General features: G+C 36.8%; 2 protein-coding genes across 4 annotated transcripts in view; one reads left to right on the plus strand and one right to left on the minus strand.

The window, feature by feature from the left end:
- LOC139150258 (serine/threonine-protein kinase D3-like) overlaps positions 1-11,272 on the plus strand; it is an 82,407-nt gene extending 71,135 nt beyond the window's left edge. For 2 of the 3 annotated variants that reach the window (XM_070722509.1, XM_070722511.1), the window contains 8 exons: positions 1,549-1,725; positions 3,215-3,321; positions 4,401-4,562; positions 5,479-5,577; positions 6,239-6,399; positions 6,923-7,029; positions 7,817-7,902; positions 8,900-11,272. In XM_070722509.1, coding sequence (XP_070578610.1) covers positions 1,549-1,725; positions 3,215-3,321; positions 4,401-4,562; positions 5,479-5,577; positions 6,239-6,399; positions 6,923-7,029; positions 7,817-7,902; positions 8,900-9,085 — 1,085 coding nt within the window. In that variant the 3' untranslated portion in view covers positions 9,086-11,272. The remainder of the gene's footprint in view (positions 1-1,548; positions 1,726-3,214; positions 3,322-4,400; positions 4,563-5,478; positions 5,578-6,238; positions 6,400-6,922; positions 7,030-7,816; positions 7,903-8,899) is intronic. The other variant, XM_070722510.1, reaches the window with a different exon arrangement.
- On the minus strand, positions 11,161-17,881 carry LOC139150260 (DNA replication complex GINS protein PSF1-like). The gene is made up of 8 exons (XM_070722513.1): positions 17,724-17,881; positions 16,858-16,922; positions 15,786-15,881; positions 15,047-15,137; positions 14,767-14,847; positions 13,244-13,276; positions 12,775-12,849; positions 11,161-12,388 (listed from the first exon to the last, which is right to left on the minus strand). The coding sequence occupies exons 1-8, from the start codon at positions 17,805-17,807 to the stop codon at positions 12,323-12,325; spliced, it is 591 nt and encodes a 196-aa protein (XP_070578614.1). The 5' UTR covers positions 17,808-17,881; the 3' UTR covers positions 11,161-12,322.
- Between the last annotated feature and the right edge of the window lie 9 nt (positions 17,882-17,890).

The raw sequence follows: 17,890 nt of genomic DNA on the forward strand, positions 1-17,890 counted from the left end.
ATGCCAGCAATCTGTTTAGCTATCATCTCAATATCTACTTCTTTCTTGTGTTTAACATTTGTCACACAATTGAAAACTGCTCAGCAAGTTATGCTGCAGCATCTATTATACATTGAAGAGCTCAAATTTTATCACAGAGTAAGGTTATACGTACCTCGAAATTGAAAGCCTTAAACTTTTGTTTAAACTTTCTCTGACAAATGTTAAATCATTCCACTTTGAAATCAAGAGTAAAAATCAGGGGTGCAAAATTTTGGTACCAGAGAAACAAATTACTGAAAAATTTACTGGCTTTTGAAAATCATAATGGTTGCCATCCCTGTGGTTGCATGGACGAAGGTTCTATTCATGACTTTAACTGGACAAGCTGTAGGTGAGTCCATATGCCATGCACGGACCCCTTGGCCGTACACACCTGGCTGTTTGACCGCTTTCATGTAAGGACACCTTTGTAACACTTTTCAGTTTTGTAAGCTGTGAACTTGCAGTTGAAGAACTAAAACTGAAATTGATACAAAACGATTTTCATTTCTGTGAGATGTAATGTTTCATGAAAACAATGATAAACATATCACAAAATACTTCTCACGAATTAACACCACTTCAAATATTGGCCGTAAATTTGTCGGTGTTAGAACCACACATGCTCACATCTGAATTCCATTATCCAACTAAAAGATGAAATTACACCGTGTATTGCTTTTACGTCCGTCCAACTCCAAAGTATTATAGAAGCCAATGTGTATGCTTTCATGATCTGGACAAGCAAAAATGGGGCACAAGGAACCAGATGTAGGAATGAGCAGTGTCATTTATTAGCATTGCCACTGCATAATATCTATGTGTGAATAAACCCCAAACAGCAGTTGATCAGTTTCTACAAAGCATAAGAACTACCAACTCTAAATATTTTTCAATGTCATTTCCTATCATAAAAGTTTATCAGTTGAGGAGAACTTTAAAGATCAAAACCACTGTCATAGTCATGATTTTTCCTTTAAACTATTTAGAGATGAGGTAAAATTTTCATACCACTGTTAACTTAATTCCGTCGAATGTGTTCTTCCATGCTGGTGTGTGATCAAGTGGCCAATACTAATTAACAAGTATCATGGGGTTTACAGTTGTCGTCCAATCAGACAACTTACGTCATTCATGTCCTTCTGTGAGGCTTGATGGCTCTTCTGAGGACTTTTAGCCTTTTGCTTATTGAAAATGATGTTTCATATATGAATTATGTGTGCCAAAGTGGTACATTTACTTCTGCATCTGTTTCCATGTCCTCATCTGGCAGGCGCAGCACTTTGAAAGGCTGACCATGTACATTGATTGTTGCTGCATAGTTTTACTGTGCTAGCGCCATCAAACGCTGTTCTCTGAGTCATGACACCAGACTCATCTCTGCTGTTAAAAAAAAAAATGGCTGCTCGCAGTCGCGGTCTGTTCGTCTGCATTCAGCTCATTGGCCGCACACTTTGCTACATGCTTTCATCTCTGTTCTCTCCTCATGGTGCATGGCTGGGCATTAACTTCTTGATTGGACAACAGAAGTGATCATCCGATTGTCAACAGGTGCCGAGATGAGGGCCGCAGAGGCCGACAAAGCGGAGGAGCAAGCGGCCGCTGCCAAGAGCGAAATGAAGAAGCACGAAGATATCAGTCAGCTCTATCAGATTTTCCCTGATGAGATCCTTGGGTCAGGGCAGTTTGGAATTGTATATGGAGGTGAGTGAAGGTTATATATTTGTTATCGATGCCATCCCCTTGGCTTACCGTCTCCCTGACCAATAGTAGTAAGCACACCATTATCACAGTCACTGGCAATATTACTGTGTTCAAAAATTAAATTGTAACTCGTGACTGCAATATGACTATGTACCAAAATTAGATTGTAACTCGTGATTACCAAAAGTTGTTATTGTAAAAAAACAGAAGCCATGTTCATACGGAGGGACATACCAGGGTAAGGAAGCCCTGACAAGCAAAATATTTTCCTTGCAAACATTGGTTCAAGGATGATACAGATACCAGTCATTATCTCTTCAAGCCTTTCAGTCCGTTGTTTACTACAGAGGAAGAATCTGATTATAAGGCCAAAAAACAGAAAAGCTTTTGTTCCTCATTCGTGCACACATCAATCTAGCCTAAGCCGCATCAGCTTTTCTTTTCATGTTCACTTGAAAAACTTGAATGTGAAAAATGACATGGTGTTACGCATAGTAGAAGATATGACATTTATTATCTGTGAGATCACATACACACGAAGTAGAGTTCTGAACAGTTACAGTATCAGAGTCCCCCATGATGGATATCAGAATAACCATTATATGTAAATATTCCTGATTTGTTGGATCTTAGGAGCTCAAAAACCCCCAAATTGAAAATAGAACACCATGTCAAAGCATCATTTTTGTGAAAGACCCAGACACACACCTATTATCCTTTTTGGCCTCAGGGTCTTAATTCTATGTAGAAAAGTTACTTGCCCCACTTTGAAACCATAGGCAGATACAATTATAGTCTTGTCATCACAGTTGAAACTTGGAACAGAAATATAAACTCTTTCTTGCCTGGAAAAAGTTTCTATCCCATGAGTGAAGTTTTATCATGGCTATTATCATGCTATCAAGTCTACAAGTTCTGTCAGATTTGAAATGTGTTGAAAGTAGACTTAATGAGGAATACTAGGTTCATTGAACTGGTGAAGTGTGAAATTTTTCACCTTGTATGGTGTAAACCTATTCCCAAAAGACGTTTTGAAACTGTTGCTGTTGAAGGAAGGTGCTGGCTGGTATTTAATTACCATGATTTATTTTGTGTGAGCATCGCATGTGAAGATTGTATTGCTTATATCAAAATATTGTCAAATTTTATTTTACTCTGTTAAATTCTATTAATGTATACCGTTACCTTCTAGGACCAGTGAAACACAACGACCATCTTGAAATCAAAACTGCTACAGAGAGGAAGAAAATCACAGACACTTTAGTTTTAACTGGATGAAAACATTACAACAATAACTGATAATTGAGAGCTGTCTTGTAACACCTTTATAATAAGTACTGCAACCTTGTATACCTGTTGGTAGTAAAACCTTAAATAGAAAGAATTAGAATTTGTAGGTCATTGACCTAAACAGCTCTGACTTTTTCCATGCTTGTGCAAAACAGTGCAACAGTCTTCTGATATAATGATGTCCTCTGTCTTATGATAGGTGTTCATCGTAAGACTGGTAGGTGTGTAGCCATCAAAGTCATTGATAAATTACGCTTTCCTACCAAGCAAGAGACACAACTCAAGAATGAAGTTTCCATACTGCATGTAAGTTGAAATTATCCTTACAGTTTATCCGCATATATGTCGTTTTGTTTCAAGTGTGCAGACTTTTTGAGGCGTATCTTGAATATATGTATTGTGTAACAGATAATTGTTAATTAATTCAAAACGTACTAGATTTTGACCACTAAATTTTCTGAAGTACATGCACACTGTAATGGTTCCATCCATCCATTTCTATCTTGAGCTATATACTGTGGACTTGTTGAAATGCCCCCACCTTAAAATGTTTGTACCATAAAATCCAACATAAGCTTCAAACTTTTTGCCACATCGCCACTCTCCAAGTTCAACACCAATCTCAAAGACAATGTTTCCATGTCAACCATCACCACAAGACACTCTGATGAAGTACAGTGATGATTATGATCAGTTGGACTTTTCATGCCGAACATATTGTGATAACATACATTCTAACTCTTCGAAATCAGACTTGTTATAAAATGAGTGTATTTTCCTGAGACTGAACACAAGTTTGAATAGAGAATGTAGTTGATGATGGTAGTTATAAGTGTTATGTTAAAATTCCTGTGAAAATCCTTGTATATGTTTGAAGCATCTCATTGTGGAAGATATGCATTGATGAGACTAGGGTATGTGTTGTATAAAAACTCTGTAACAAGTTTTATCGTATTGTCTTTGGCCATAGAGGACGCTGTTATAATATGTATGGTAATGCCATCTGCTATTACATGTGCTTTGTATTAAAGGTACTTTGCAACTTTAGCAAATTTTTTCTGCAACCGAAAATTTCCCAGTTATTTACCGTAAATGAAAGTACAAGTCAAAATTTGACCGATCATGGTGAATGCTTAATGACGTTTTGTGGTCATCTGGAAATAGTGATCAATATTTTCAGCCAAACTTATCACTTTTCGCTCGCTTTTGGACATGCACACCATACTCTTTTACAAATTTCTATAACGGGGAGGGTTAAGCATACAAATTTTGTTCTCTGAATTTGTGAATCTGAGGCAGTCTGATAGACAGTGTGGCAACACATACCAGTAGACTGCTTGTGATTTGCAATCATCTTCATGTGGTTTTGTCCTTGCATTGCACAGAATGTACGTCACCCAGGCGTTGTCAACCTTGAGCGGATGTTTGAAACACCTGAGAGAGTATTTGTTGTCATGGAGAAATTACGAGGAGACATGTTAGAGATGATCCTGTCAAGTCAGAAAGGAAGACTTACTGATAGAGTGACACGCTTTCTTGTACATCAGGTATGATCTTTGTGGTTGTACACATGAATGTGTTGTTGTTCATTCATCCATACACAAATAATTGTCACCTATCTATCCGTCTATTCATTTGGCCATGTATAAGTTGATACAGCAAATCTAGAAATCACCAGTATTATATCAATCATTTTTTATCCTCAATTTGCTGGTCTAGCAATTTCTTTTCCTTCCAATCCATTTTTGCCAACACCTACTTCAGAACAGTTCTCAACCAAATTTTATTGTTTCAGCCCATCACTATGGTCATTCATTTTATTCATCATTATCAGTGATGCATATGGCTTCAATAACTTGGTTGGTTTGTTAATTAGATGCATGTTACATTTCATCAGCCATCCATGTTCTTACCCAATCCACCATTCAACAAAATCTCAGTTTTTACTCATTCCATCTTTATATTACAGCAGTTTATTAATCTGAACTTGCTCATCCAGCAGCCAGCTTTCAATTTATTTCATAAACAAAGTCTCACATAGTAGTTCACCGTGTGTCTACTTCCTAGTTAAATATCCATTTTCATACATTGTACACCAGTGTCAAGTCAATGAAATCAATCTTACCAAACAGAGAATTTCAGCTGTCAGCCACTTTCGATCTACTAAACTAGGGTCTGTTGATCTGCAGTGGTAGTCCTGTCAATGATATCTGAGTGAACTGCCATAACCTCCTCTAAAAGTCCACATGATTTCCTCTGTGATGTCGACATATGTGGAGAACAGTGGGCCCGATCTTCATCATGAAAAAAATTCGGGATTCCTAGGGGTACTTTTCATATCTTTATTAAGCAAATGGAGCCCCTAGATTTATATTGATTTGTAAAAGTGATGAATCTAGTCTCATTATTCAGCAGTGTTGCTGTGATGTCACTGACCTAGTTTGTGATGTCTCTCATTTTCAGATTCTAATAGCTCTGAAGTATCTTCACAGTAAAAGCATTGTCCATTGTGATTTGAAACCTGAGAATGTGCTCTTGTCCTCAGATTCTGACTTCCCACAGGTGAGCTCAACGAGACACAGAAAAACTCTTCCTCAGTTTATCATTCCTATTTCTGCTATGACCAATGAGTGCATCATATGGAGGTAGTTGGAGAAATACATCTGCGAGGACCTGGTTATGGACAGTTGTCAAGTTCGAAAAATATATATTTATTCCTCCAACTTTGGCAAACAAAAGTCTGTACCTGGTACAGAAAAGATCAAAGTGTAACAAATGGTTACAATGGACTCATTTAAACACTCAGACAAATGTAACAATAAGGAACAACCAACTGTCTAGGTTTGATTGCGAGTATTAAAATAATGAGAATTCGTGTGGTATCTTAAGGGAGTTCTATCATATCCATAGTTTACATATTCAGTATTGCAAGTTATAACATAACCCCATTATTGCACACTAGTGGCCATTTCCCAGCTATGATTTTACCAAACCTTTGCCTTCCACAAGGTCTTGGCAGTGCATTTGGATCCCTCTATTATGATAATACTAATAATTACATTGTGTATGCATAAGTGCATGTGCAGCAAAAATTGTAGAATTCAGTGTTCGTTCACTTCAGTCAATTCTGTGACTACCTGATCAAAGCAACAATAACTGTGCAATATCACAATCAGTCTCTCTCAAACACTATTTTGCTGTTTTTTCCATCCCCATTGTGCAGGTGAAACTTTGCGACTTTGGTTTTGCGAGAATCATCGGTGAGAAGTCATTCCGTAGGTCAGTGGTAGGGACGCCAGCTTACTTGGCGCCTGAGGTGTTGCGTAGTAAAGGCTACAATAGATCACTTGACATGTGGTCTGTTGGTGTTATAATATATGTAAGGTAAGCTGCACCTCTGCTGGGGTTACTGCCAGACTGACATATTATTAAAGGTAAAATGTGCCATTGGGGACAGTAACAGCTGTATTTGGACTCTCAAACTTTTACAACATCTGGACTAACTGAACTTCTCACTGGTTTATTTTTGTGAAAATCACAAAAATTTTTATTTTCCCGTGTAGAGTTAACATAGGGTTGGTGACCAGTTGAAATTTCAAGTTTTGGTTAATACCGGGCACTTTGTTTTTCCAGTACCAAATTTTGCATTCTAACCATATTAATTCTTGATTTCCTTGAGGAAAATTTGAGCATGAACTAACACTTTAAGTTATTTGCCAATACATACAAATTGAACATGCCATTTGAACTACAGAGTAAATTTTGTTCATTTGTTTCAAGTACAATTTGTTTTAATCAAGGTACTATTCAAACAATACACATGATGTGCACTATGCTCAGAATTTTGTGCTAGACCCTGTCAGCCTCAATATTACACCACATTTCCTTGTCTTTGTTCTGTCAACAGTCTAAGCGGTACTTTCCCTTTCAATGAAGACGAAGACATCGCCGATCAAATTCAGAACGCAGCCTTTATGTATCCACCAAATCCATGGAAAGAGATCTCAGCCGATGGTAAGTAATTGGACCCCATTCTACTTCATCAACCAGTACACTTATGCAACTGCACCAGTAGAACAGGGGGATTTTACTGCTTGTCTGATATAGGAAAAATATTTCTACTGAGACTGGAGTGTCATTAACCCTTTGAACACCAAAGTCTATTTTTGTCCCCGTTATAAAATAAACCCCAGTCATTTTTTCTCAGATTTTCGCCAAAATTATGAGAAAAAACAAGCCAATGAAATGTGATGGATTTTTTGTCCAAAATTATCAAAAAAATTACAGAAAATTTCATAAAAATTGGTAAAATGTTGCACTAAAATTTTGGCGGGAAATAAATACAGCGCTCAAAGGGTTAAATCAACAACTGCAGTGATGAAAGATAAGAGAGAATCACTGTGTTCTGAAATTTTGTGGGAAGATGGAAACACACCCACTTTAAGAATATGACATTGATAAAAGATAGATCAAGTGACTTTAAAGATTCTCCCCATGCTGCATGGCAGTGTTCATTAAAGAAGAGGCCCTGGCAGTGTACCACAGTGTGTGTTTGTTGAAAGGAAACATGATAGTATGGTATTGTCTACTTTCAATTTGAAAAGGAAACCCATTTTGTACTTTCCAAGGAAATGAACTTTTGTTGGATCAAGACTGCAAGAATGTAAGCAAATAAGCACACCGTGTTTACATTGAAGTTATGCAAATCTCTCAGCTGCATTGTCTAATGTGTCTTTCAAAGTTTTGAGATGTTGATTGGTTGTGCTAATTTTGTTTTATACTTCTTCTTAATCATATCTAGCCATTGACATCATCAACAATCTACTGCAAGTGAAACTGCGAAAGAGATTTACAGCTGACAAGTCCCTGGCACATGTCTGGTTACAGGTGAGTGAACCCGCAGCCATTGAAAACCCAGCAACAGAAACAAAATATGGTATTATGCTTGATTCAGCATGTTGACTGTGGATCAGTTGTCAACAATATTGAAATCTCAGGCACCTTCTTTAATAGACGAATAGAAACATACCTTGTTTGACTGTGTTGAATTGGCTTTCTATTTAAAAGGATACAGTCATCAGAACTGTGCTCAAAGGTCGTATGGGACCCATATGACCTATGCAAACACTGTATCCAAGGTACATTGGTGATTGATGAAAGTTAAAACATGTCTGTCATAATCTACATAGTATAATTTAAATGTTGCAGCTATGATGATGAGGTGCATCTAGATGAACGAAATACATTTTTTGTAAACAAGAAACTTGTAAACAGTTCTGACGACTGTTTCCCTTTTATCTGATTCCAGTAATGACTTCCAAAACCTATTTAAGAAAAACACCTCTAACTCTCATCTGTAAAGGTTACACTTTGTCGCCAAAATGGATTGTGCCAACTTCTGCAATTGAAAAGTTAATACCAGGCAATTTGCAATTGCTGTAATCTTCACTGTTTGAGTATCTTAGCTTGAAATCTTTGATAGTGTAACAAATTAGTCACCATCCAGCCACTTCATTCTGTTCATTTTTGTCGTACGCTAGAAGTTGCCTGTTATTCCTTCGATTGACAATCAATGCGTTGTATGTTGGTAAGTGGCTATCGCAGTCCTTCACATTGGCAAATCATAGGTAATTTCTTGTACACAGAAACAAATTTGGTAACGGAAGCATTTATGTGATGCATCTAACACCATGTTAGCACTCAAGCAGACATCTGACAGTCTCTGGTTAAACATGGGTAAAGTATTTTACAATATAATATCTCAAACCCAGTACGAAACAGAAAATGTATGAAGATGGCAGATTTGTTCCTCACAGATTCCAGAATTTGAATACAAGAGAACTACTGTTTTGTGTAACCCTGCATTATCATCCTCTTGAAACAGGACTACCAGCTATGGCTTGATTTACGAGAACTTGAACGACAGGTTGGTGAGCGCTACCTGACTCACGAGAGTGACGACGCCAGGTGGGAAGCGTACAGACAGGAAAACGTCGACGGGAAGAGAAACAGTGCTATGGATAAACACGGGACGCAAAACAAAGCTAAAGAGAAACTTGCCACTTTGTAAAAAAACAAAATAAATTTTGAAAAAAAAGTTGTAGGGAGTAACGGCAATAGTTGAGTGCCTAGGAAAAGTTGTGAAGTGAATGTCAGAAATGTGTTGATTGGCAGTACAGGAAATGAGAGAGGGAGGTGTATTTCTGAGGGAGGCAGATTTAGGGGCGTTGACAGGCACAGTACATACTGAAAGAATCCTATAAATCTCAGGCATTGTATGAGAATCATGTTAGTCCACAGAAAAACCATACATATGCAAAAACAAAAAACTGTTAAAATCTTAATGTTTCAAATTGTGGCTTTGTTTTGTTCAACTTGATTTTGGATTGGTGGAGCTGGCGTTGCAGCTGACAAGCCGTAGGAAAAGTCGAAGAATTGAATGTGGGATGTACATTTTTGCTGATGCCAAATTGAAGTCAAATTTTTCGACCAGTAAGACTGTTTTATAATCACGTGGTGGTTGACATTTGGCCAGTAGAAGATTTGGCTGCGGAAAGTTTGTTCCATTGTTGCTTGTTCAGATTTAAATTAGGATGTTCAACAAAACACTAAGTGGTTGAGTCTGAATTTTTTTTTATTTATGAGGAAGGCACCAAGTGCAGAGACCTTTCCTTTTTGACAACTCTGTCATCATGGCGGCTATTTGTTGCATTTTATTTGTAAGTAAACAACAACAACAACAATAAATTACAGCAAAAGGTGTATCTTCATCTCTCAAGGTTTTTTTAAAAAATGATATTGTGTAGAAACTGAGAACAGACTAGAATGGAAAGTTTTAGATTGTACAAAATTTGAATGTTAGTATTTATAATGGAGATGATATGTCTGAACTTTGCTATGTTTCAATTCTTACTGCTGGTTGAAATTTGATTGAATTACTAGATTCTGATGTAAGATATGGTCATTCTTATGTCAGGATGGGTGCTATTTATTTTCAAATAGTCATTCACTTATATGGGAGTACAAAGGCAATCAGAGAGAGAGAGAGAAAAAAACTGACGGATGGACCAAGACTTGTCTAAATTTGTGGATTTTTTTCTTTGTTTTCAAGACCATGAATCCACCCCCCCTACTGTGAAAAACCAAAAAACAAAAATACATCAGTATTACTTAATGTGTCTGTGTAGAAGTCAGACTGGAGCATGCAATTATGAAGTCTTGTGAGGTTGAAGTCGTGTAAAACTACCGTTGCAAAGTAAATTGTGTTGTATATGAGACAAAAAAATAATAAGGAAACTCCCTTTTTTGTGTAGACGTAGCCTTAGGGTCACAGAGATTGCACTGAAAAGTGCGTTTTTAGCTCAAGAGATTCATCCTTTTCGCTCAGCTATCACCTTCATCAGTATTTTTTCCTGAAGAGATATTTGAATATATGCTTTTTGTGTCTTTTGTGTACAAGGTATGTAGACCGTCAAGGGTTTTAACAACATTCATTCTTTGTATGGTTCGTTTTTTTCCCCCGTTCCCGTTGTTCTCACAAGTAGTGAATTTAGTATCTAGTCTCAACACAGCTCAGAATTAAAAAAAAACTCATAAATCATGATGCCCACAGAAATTCTGCAACACCAGTAACGTGTTTTCTTTTATAACATTTTGTTAACAAAACCACTTTTTGTATGTAGACTTGTAGAAAGGGGTTTTGAAACCTTTCCATACATCACTGACTATTTCACGAGGGAAGTTTCTTGTGCATTTTGCCAAGTACCCAGGTATAGTACTTTTGAACATTAGTTTTTATTTATCAACTCTATGTAGATTACCGTTTTCTCTGAACAAAGTTAGAGATCTTTAGATTTTATTTACATTTTTTTGAATTCTCCGACCGAGCTGATTTGCCACACACAAAGTTCTAAGAAGGGTATGAAGACTAGGGTAAATGACAGGGCAGCCATGTTTTTCAAAATATCACAAGGACATTTTAGCTGTCAACAATTTTAACTGTGAGTCCAGTTTACCATTTGTTTTTTTCGTGTATCACCACCATAATTTAATAATGGATATGTTCCGTTCATTATTTATTTGTCTGTGTAATGATGTTTTTTTTCTAGTCTCCAACTTTGCAACTGATGCAGACTTTAAATCCTGTTTGTTTCGAGATCCTGTTCATTTTATTTCTGCCCCATCACTGGATGGGAACGTGTTATTAAGTGTACAGTTCCCATGTTACTTATTTCATTAAAATACATTACAAAAAGAACGTGGTGTGGACTCTGTAGTTATTGTGGTTCTAAGTGTGTATTGTGACAGATTTTCAATGATGGTCAATTTACTAGGGTTGCCAGGCTTTCTCACAAGTTTGGTTGGTGCATGTAGAACAATTATAAACTTCCTGCATAAAGGTCTTTCATGGTCATTTATCCTGCCAGGCCTCTGACTTCCCCATCTGCCGAGTGAGTAATCAGCAGTACCAAGCCAAAACCTACATATATATTTGCACCTACTTGGCATGTGATAGTGGATACAGTGTGTACAAACCATGTTTACATTATCTACCGTTATGTTTTTGGGGACTCACTGTCAAATGTTCAAACCGTAGTTAAAATGCATTATAAGGGACACTTTACGCCTCACTGGTCTTAACCCACTTGACCTGATGATGAAATATGAAGTTGCCAGGATAAGAGTTAAATGTTTTAAACTCTAGTATGTTTGAAATTTTGTTCAAATAGGTAACAAATTGCCACTAATAGGTGACTGGCTAGGGAAGGGGAGGTTTAAAAAGGTGTATCCCCATTCACGAATAAGTTAATTTCTCCAGTGTCCAGATACATGAAATACAGTGAATGTGTGGCTTTGAAATCACACACCGTGTACATGTGTGCATCTGCTTTGCTGTACAGTCCAATCATCTGTATAAAGGAGATGCATTACACAATGCTCTGTTATTTAACCTGCTTTTGATTGCCGATAGGATTTGTATGTATCATCATCATTGGCATGACACCGTGTCATACAGCCATATCACAGACATTGATAATCTTCAAAATTTTTAAATTCGTGATTTGTGACTGTTAAAAAGTCTTGTCAATGAACAATGTCAAACTTAATATGTACAGTAGTAAGCTCACATGACATTACGGATCAGCCAGTAATATTAATTTCACTGGGCAACCATCTCAAAGCAAGCAGAACTTGACCCAACATCCCTTGGATGACATCAGTATTCTGCAGTTCTTTGTCTTGATGCTGAGATAATACAGTATGCAAAATGAGTCGTGCAATGGTTGGACAGTCGACGTGTCATTTGCTACAGGATGTGCTCCAGTATTCCTTGTCTGATAAGATGTTCGCACTGTGAGCGCCTCAGAAAATGCTGTGAAGGAAAAGAGCAAGGAAAGTTCCGTCCATGAGTGAGAGCATCACAGAACAACTGATGATGCAACGTCTGTCTGAATGTTGCCTTGTGCCCATCCAAGACAGCAGATTTTGACGCATACAATGTAAGCACCACCTAAACAATAACCATGGTGATTTCTTTACAAATTTGGGCAGTATCTGTTGAAGTGTTATCTTTATTCTGTGTTCAACATTTGAACAGCTAGAAGTATTTTCATAGATAGACTGTTGATGCATGCACAGTCTTTCACATACAGCAATAGGTTAGAGTATTGTCAGTCATGTCAATATCAGAATTTACTAGTACCAAGCTAATCAGCAAATCAACTCCTTATATGCTTGTAAGAACAATCTTTGCCTTACCTGGCTGTTTTTCTTCAACAAAATAATTGTTCCGTCTTCAGTTTCAAACTCCCCATGGTCAACCAGACACCTCACCTACAAAGAAATCAAAATAGCAAATCTACTAACATGTACTTTCTTCAGTCTGACACTTGTCATTTGATCATAAACATCAGGCTAAAATATTCATATGACAACAGAAACCATAAATACTTTCCTCTCACATACCAATCCCAAATGCATACGAAACAAACAGATCTTTGAAATCCGACTTTCAAATCTGTACAGTGTACTGGCATCACAAGAAACATAAAAGCTCTTGATGAAATGACATAAAACTACTGTGTGTATAACTTAGATTCAGGTGGGCCCAATCACAGTCCCTCTATCCATGGATAGAGGGACTGTGGCCCAATGGAGAAATGGTGTGTTTTGATCCTGTTCAGTGACCAATCACGGAAAAACGATGGAAAACTAAAGGATACGGTACCTCAATGTACAAGGATTTTGGTGGCTGCATGTCCTGAAAATAGAAAAATAAAATTTAAGGTGTTGTATTGACTGAATCACATTAAAAATATAAATGCGTCAAACTAGGTGATAATAACCATTGAACAGTGAAAATTGCAACATTATACAGCTTTGTTCAATGACTGAAATTTTCAAGTGTGTCTCAGGTCTCAGGACAAAAATGAAAGAGCTTAGATGGATTTGCTGTTCCACTCGTCTGACATACCACTGAACTCTAATGCCCTAGGTATGTAAAGACCCAAAAATGACAAAGTGAGGGTCGAACTGAGCATGGAAAATGACAAAGTAAGTGTAAATTTTCCCCTCTACTGTCTATAGACAAAGTGAGCATTGAAAACAACAAACTGGGTGTTGAAAATGCAAAAGTGTGAATCAGACTAGGTGTGGAAAATGATAAACTGGGTGTTGTAACGATAAAGTGAGTGTCAAAGTGAGTTTGGGTGCCGAAATATAGTGAGTACAGGAAATTCAAAGTTTGCAAGGACAGGACTGATGCCAATGAGTACAGTAGAGTACACAGTTTGTGAGGCAGCAAATGACATGGCGATTTTTTCAGGAACTTTTGACAGTATTTTAAAATATTTATGTCTGTATTCTTTTTTCCATGAACGTCCTTTTTTGAAATGAGGAGCTCACGCCGTCGTTCCCAAACCATGGGAGCTACGCACTTCATGTGTGATGACCTTTTGACTATGTCCTGTAACGTCACCAATCTAAGGCAACACATAATATGGTGGCGTATATTTCGTACACTGATATGATTTACACCAAATATTCACAAAAGGGACGATTACTCCAACACATTTTTGTATATCACGATAATTTTGCAAAAAACAAACTGCTTATACTTTATAGTGGAATATGTGTTGTGGTTTTCATGAATGTACGGTACGTCCATAGGGTACCGGTATATATGAAATTTGCTAGCATGTCAGGACAACACTATGAATGAGAGCAAGAGGCCTGGCCTATAATATGCCCGCAAATAATCAATGAATAAAAATTGTCATGAAAAAAAAGGAACTCCTCAAAGAAGTGTTTAAATTTATTCATTTCATTTGTTTGTTTGAGATAAAAGAAGTGTTTGATTTCTATCTAAGTTAGATAATGTAGAGGTTAGAATCCTACCAAGAATTTAATAATTTATTGCATGACAGTTTTATTAGGTTCTGAAACATTCTTTTGGAATATTTCAACGTAACATACAAGGAATATATCATTTTTATTAAATAACGGAAGATTTCATAATGCGAAATTTATTACCACCTCGAGCACTTTGACATTCACTTTGTCAATTTCTGGACCCTTACATAGCTCCTAATGCCACTGTAGAGGTATAAAGGAATGTACACAGGACTGCAAAAACTTGACTGTAGCACTGTTGGACTTACATTCTGAAAAGATTTGCTTGCCCTTGAAGATCTGTCAGATTGTAAAATATGACTCTCCTGTAAAGTGCATGATTGCATGATATATACCAACCTGCATCAGGTCCAGTCCTTCATCTCCCAGACTTCTCATATACTTTGCCAGGGACTTGCTGTACTTTGCAAACCATTGTCCCTGCATACATTGATTGAAAGAAATACAGTAGGTATAATGGGCACCCATGTAATTTGTTACATGTGACGATCACTTTTCAATTTATCGGTTAATACAGAATCTTGTACACTTCAAAGGTCTTTGTCAAACAGGTTTATGTGTAATCTGTGTATACACAAACTGTCAGCTGTGCATGAGATAAAGATTGAAAAAATATTACCTCTTGTTCTGACATGTTAGATTTGATATCTTGGGGAAGTACACTGCCAAATTCCCATCTCATACAGCGAATTCTTTGAATTCTGTTGTGCCTAGGAAAACAGAAACAAAAGTGAATACTATCCATCACTTTGTTATTTTATATTTGGTTGGTTTTTAAAAAATCTTCACAAGGTGAAAACTTAACTGTGCAAATAACAGTTCTGCAGATCAGACTGGATAAAGACATTTCAAATAGAGAACTCATGCCAAAATTTATATTTCTTGGTGGAATCTTTCATTAATTTCGTGAATTGTATTCAGTGTCATTGTTCTTGGTATAGTTTTTTACTTTTTGTGGAGTCACCGTGCACTGTGTGACCACATAGGAAGTATATGCTAAAAGAATCCAACAAGTTATACAAATAGAATTCAATAAAAACAATGTTCACACCAAAGAGAAAATCTTGAAAATTGATATTGATACCAAACTCTGTGTGAAACAGTTCATGCATTCTCAGCTAAGATGTTCTTAAGGCCATGTTTAAATTGCTGCATTTCATTTTCTGATATGAATTACTTGGGATGGTGAAACAAGATATGAAAAGGCTGAGCAGAAATAGCAAGAGATTGAAAACTTTTTCACTTTTCTGACATTACATATCGCATCTTACTTTGCTATATGAAAACTGGATGTAAAACAGTAGCATAATTATACCCCAACTCAGTCCAGCATGTAACATCAAATTTCTGTGACTTACAAGTAGGCTAGTATGCATCTTTTGTCTCTCTCAAGACTGGCATGTCGCAATTGTACTCCTGAAAATAAGCCTTCCTCTCCAGCAACAGTGGAACTTCTACAGTAAAGGAAGGAAAGATGGGACAAGTAAAACACTTGCAGATGTCAATCAGGTACAAAATCATTTTTTGGCCTGGTAATTTGAAAGTGTGAAGCACCCGTCAGAATAGGTACACCAAATGATGTTACTCTGTGCAACAAACAGAATAAACTTTTACATGTTTAAGATTGTTTTGAAAAAAGGTTTGGTGCAGAAGAAAAAGAAATAGCAATAAAGAAGGTTTGGTCTCTTGTCCGTCTTGACTGTACTTCATTGACAAACTTGATTCATTGACCTTGATATTGTTAGGGCCTGGAGCGACATAATGATTAAAACTGATGTGTGACAAATGTACAAGATTGCCTCTTCTGGCCTCTTCTTCTTGATTTGAGAAAGGATGAACTCATCTTATAAGAAGTGGCTGTACAAAGAATCTTGAAAAGATAAAGGTGAGAAAGCTCAAGGAGAAAACCAGAGATTGCATGGAATGACTGTGTCTGACAACTATATTGGCAGATTTAAACAACAAGCTAGCAAGCTAGCTACACCTGGGAACTACAGCGATTACAACTACTGGCAGTTGCAATTACTGGTACTGGATCTTTATGTACAAGAATTGTGCATGAAATAGCAAATTTAAACAGTTTTGCAATGTGTAAAATTGTAACACTCACATTTAGGAGACACTGACATTATGTAACATTATTGGCACCAAAAACACCAAGTCAAGAACCAGTTTTTCTCTTTTTAGAACAAGTTGATTGATTATGTCTATTTTGTACTCTAATTTTTGCATGATGACATTCACCCAACATATCTGCTACAATGAGATGGAAACTATCAGCCTTTGTACCCATAATGAGCTGTTGCAAAGAAGACAATGGCTTTCACTGATGCATTTGCATGGTGCAACACAAATACTCCATGGAAAGCAGCAGGCAACATCCCTGAGGCTAGGAAAAGCTGACACGGAGTTCTGCCGAATGGAACTTACACATCTGTCTGATTCTGTTCATATAATGCTCTCATTTCTTCAAGGACCTGTCTTAGACAATCATCCTGAAAATAAACACAAGACGATACTGATGATGAAAATTAAATGTCTACAATCATACCAGCACTGTACATGTGTAAAAATGTGTACAACCATAACATCAAAACACATGTACAGAAGTCCTACAACTAAATCACAACCCCATGCAATACAGAATTAAAATCTTCCCTCCAGATATTTCCAAGTGATGACATACTTGTCTAATATGTAATTAATATATATATATATATATATATATAATATATATATATATATATATATATATATATATATATATATATATATATATATATATATATATATATATGCGCGTTGTAATATGAAATATGACAGGTCCCTATGTGTTGTGTAATATGGAAATTTATAGTATAATCTAATGAGAAAAATCACAACTACATCTGATTTATCTTTACACTGCAAATTTTTAGGGCTTGAACAACAATATATATATATATATATATATATATATATATATATATATATATATATATATTATTGTATATGTATATAATTGATAAACATTTCTCGGCCATCTCACTAGTCTGATTCACTTCATTATCTTTTCTTTACATTAGCAGATATTTGGATACACCCGGGCCCCCGGGGTACCCCTACCCCAACCGCATCCAGCGCGCATTTGTTGCCCAACACTTACAGGAGAGGGCGGGCTACTGCGTACCACGTCATGCATGTGTGACTCTTGGTGTGCGAAGTACCAAACACAAGGCTTCAAGGTCTGATTCAAACTTAAGACATCGTCTCAAAAAAATACAGCTGTAAGCCAGTGCTAAGGCATTTGTTCTTACGTTAAATGGCGGCAATGTTCCCTCGTTCGACCGATGCAGCTCTCGTATGAGCTCCAAGGCTTTCTCGCCGAACATCTTAGCCATGGCAGTGGCGGGATAGGAGTACGCTTGTTTTGAAATTTCCCTCTAAAAGCTTTATAGTGGTGAATTCTGAAGAGCACGATTCC

The sequence above is a fragment of the Ptychodera flava genome, chromosome 14 (genome assembly GCF_041260155.1).
Source record: "Ptychodera flava strain L36383 chromosome 14, AS_Pfla_20210202, whole genome shotgun sequence".
Classification (NCBI taxonomy): domain Eukaryota; kingdom Metazoa; phylum Hemichordata; class Enteropneusta; family Ptychoderidae; genus Ptychodera; species Ptychodera flava.

Bases quoted from the DNA above. Each gene is read 5' to 3' on its own strand.
- LOC139150260 (XM_070722513.1), bottom strand. From the start codon at position 17,807: ATGGCTAAGATGTTCGGCGAGAAAGCCTTGGAGCTCATACGAGAGCTG. The intron at 16,923-17,723 runs GTAAGAACAAAT...GTTTATTTTCAG, and splicing joins GAACATTGCCGCCATTTAAC to GATGATTGTCTAAGACAGGT. The intron at 15,138-15,785 runs GTAAGTCACAGA...CTGTTTTCCTAG, and splicing joins AGATGCATACTAGCCTACTT to GCACAACAGAATTCAAAGAA.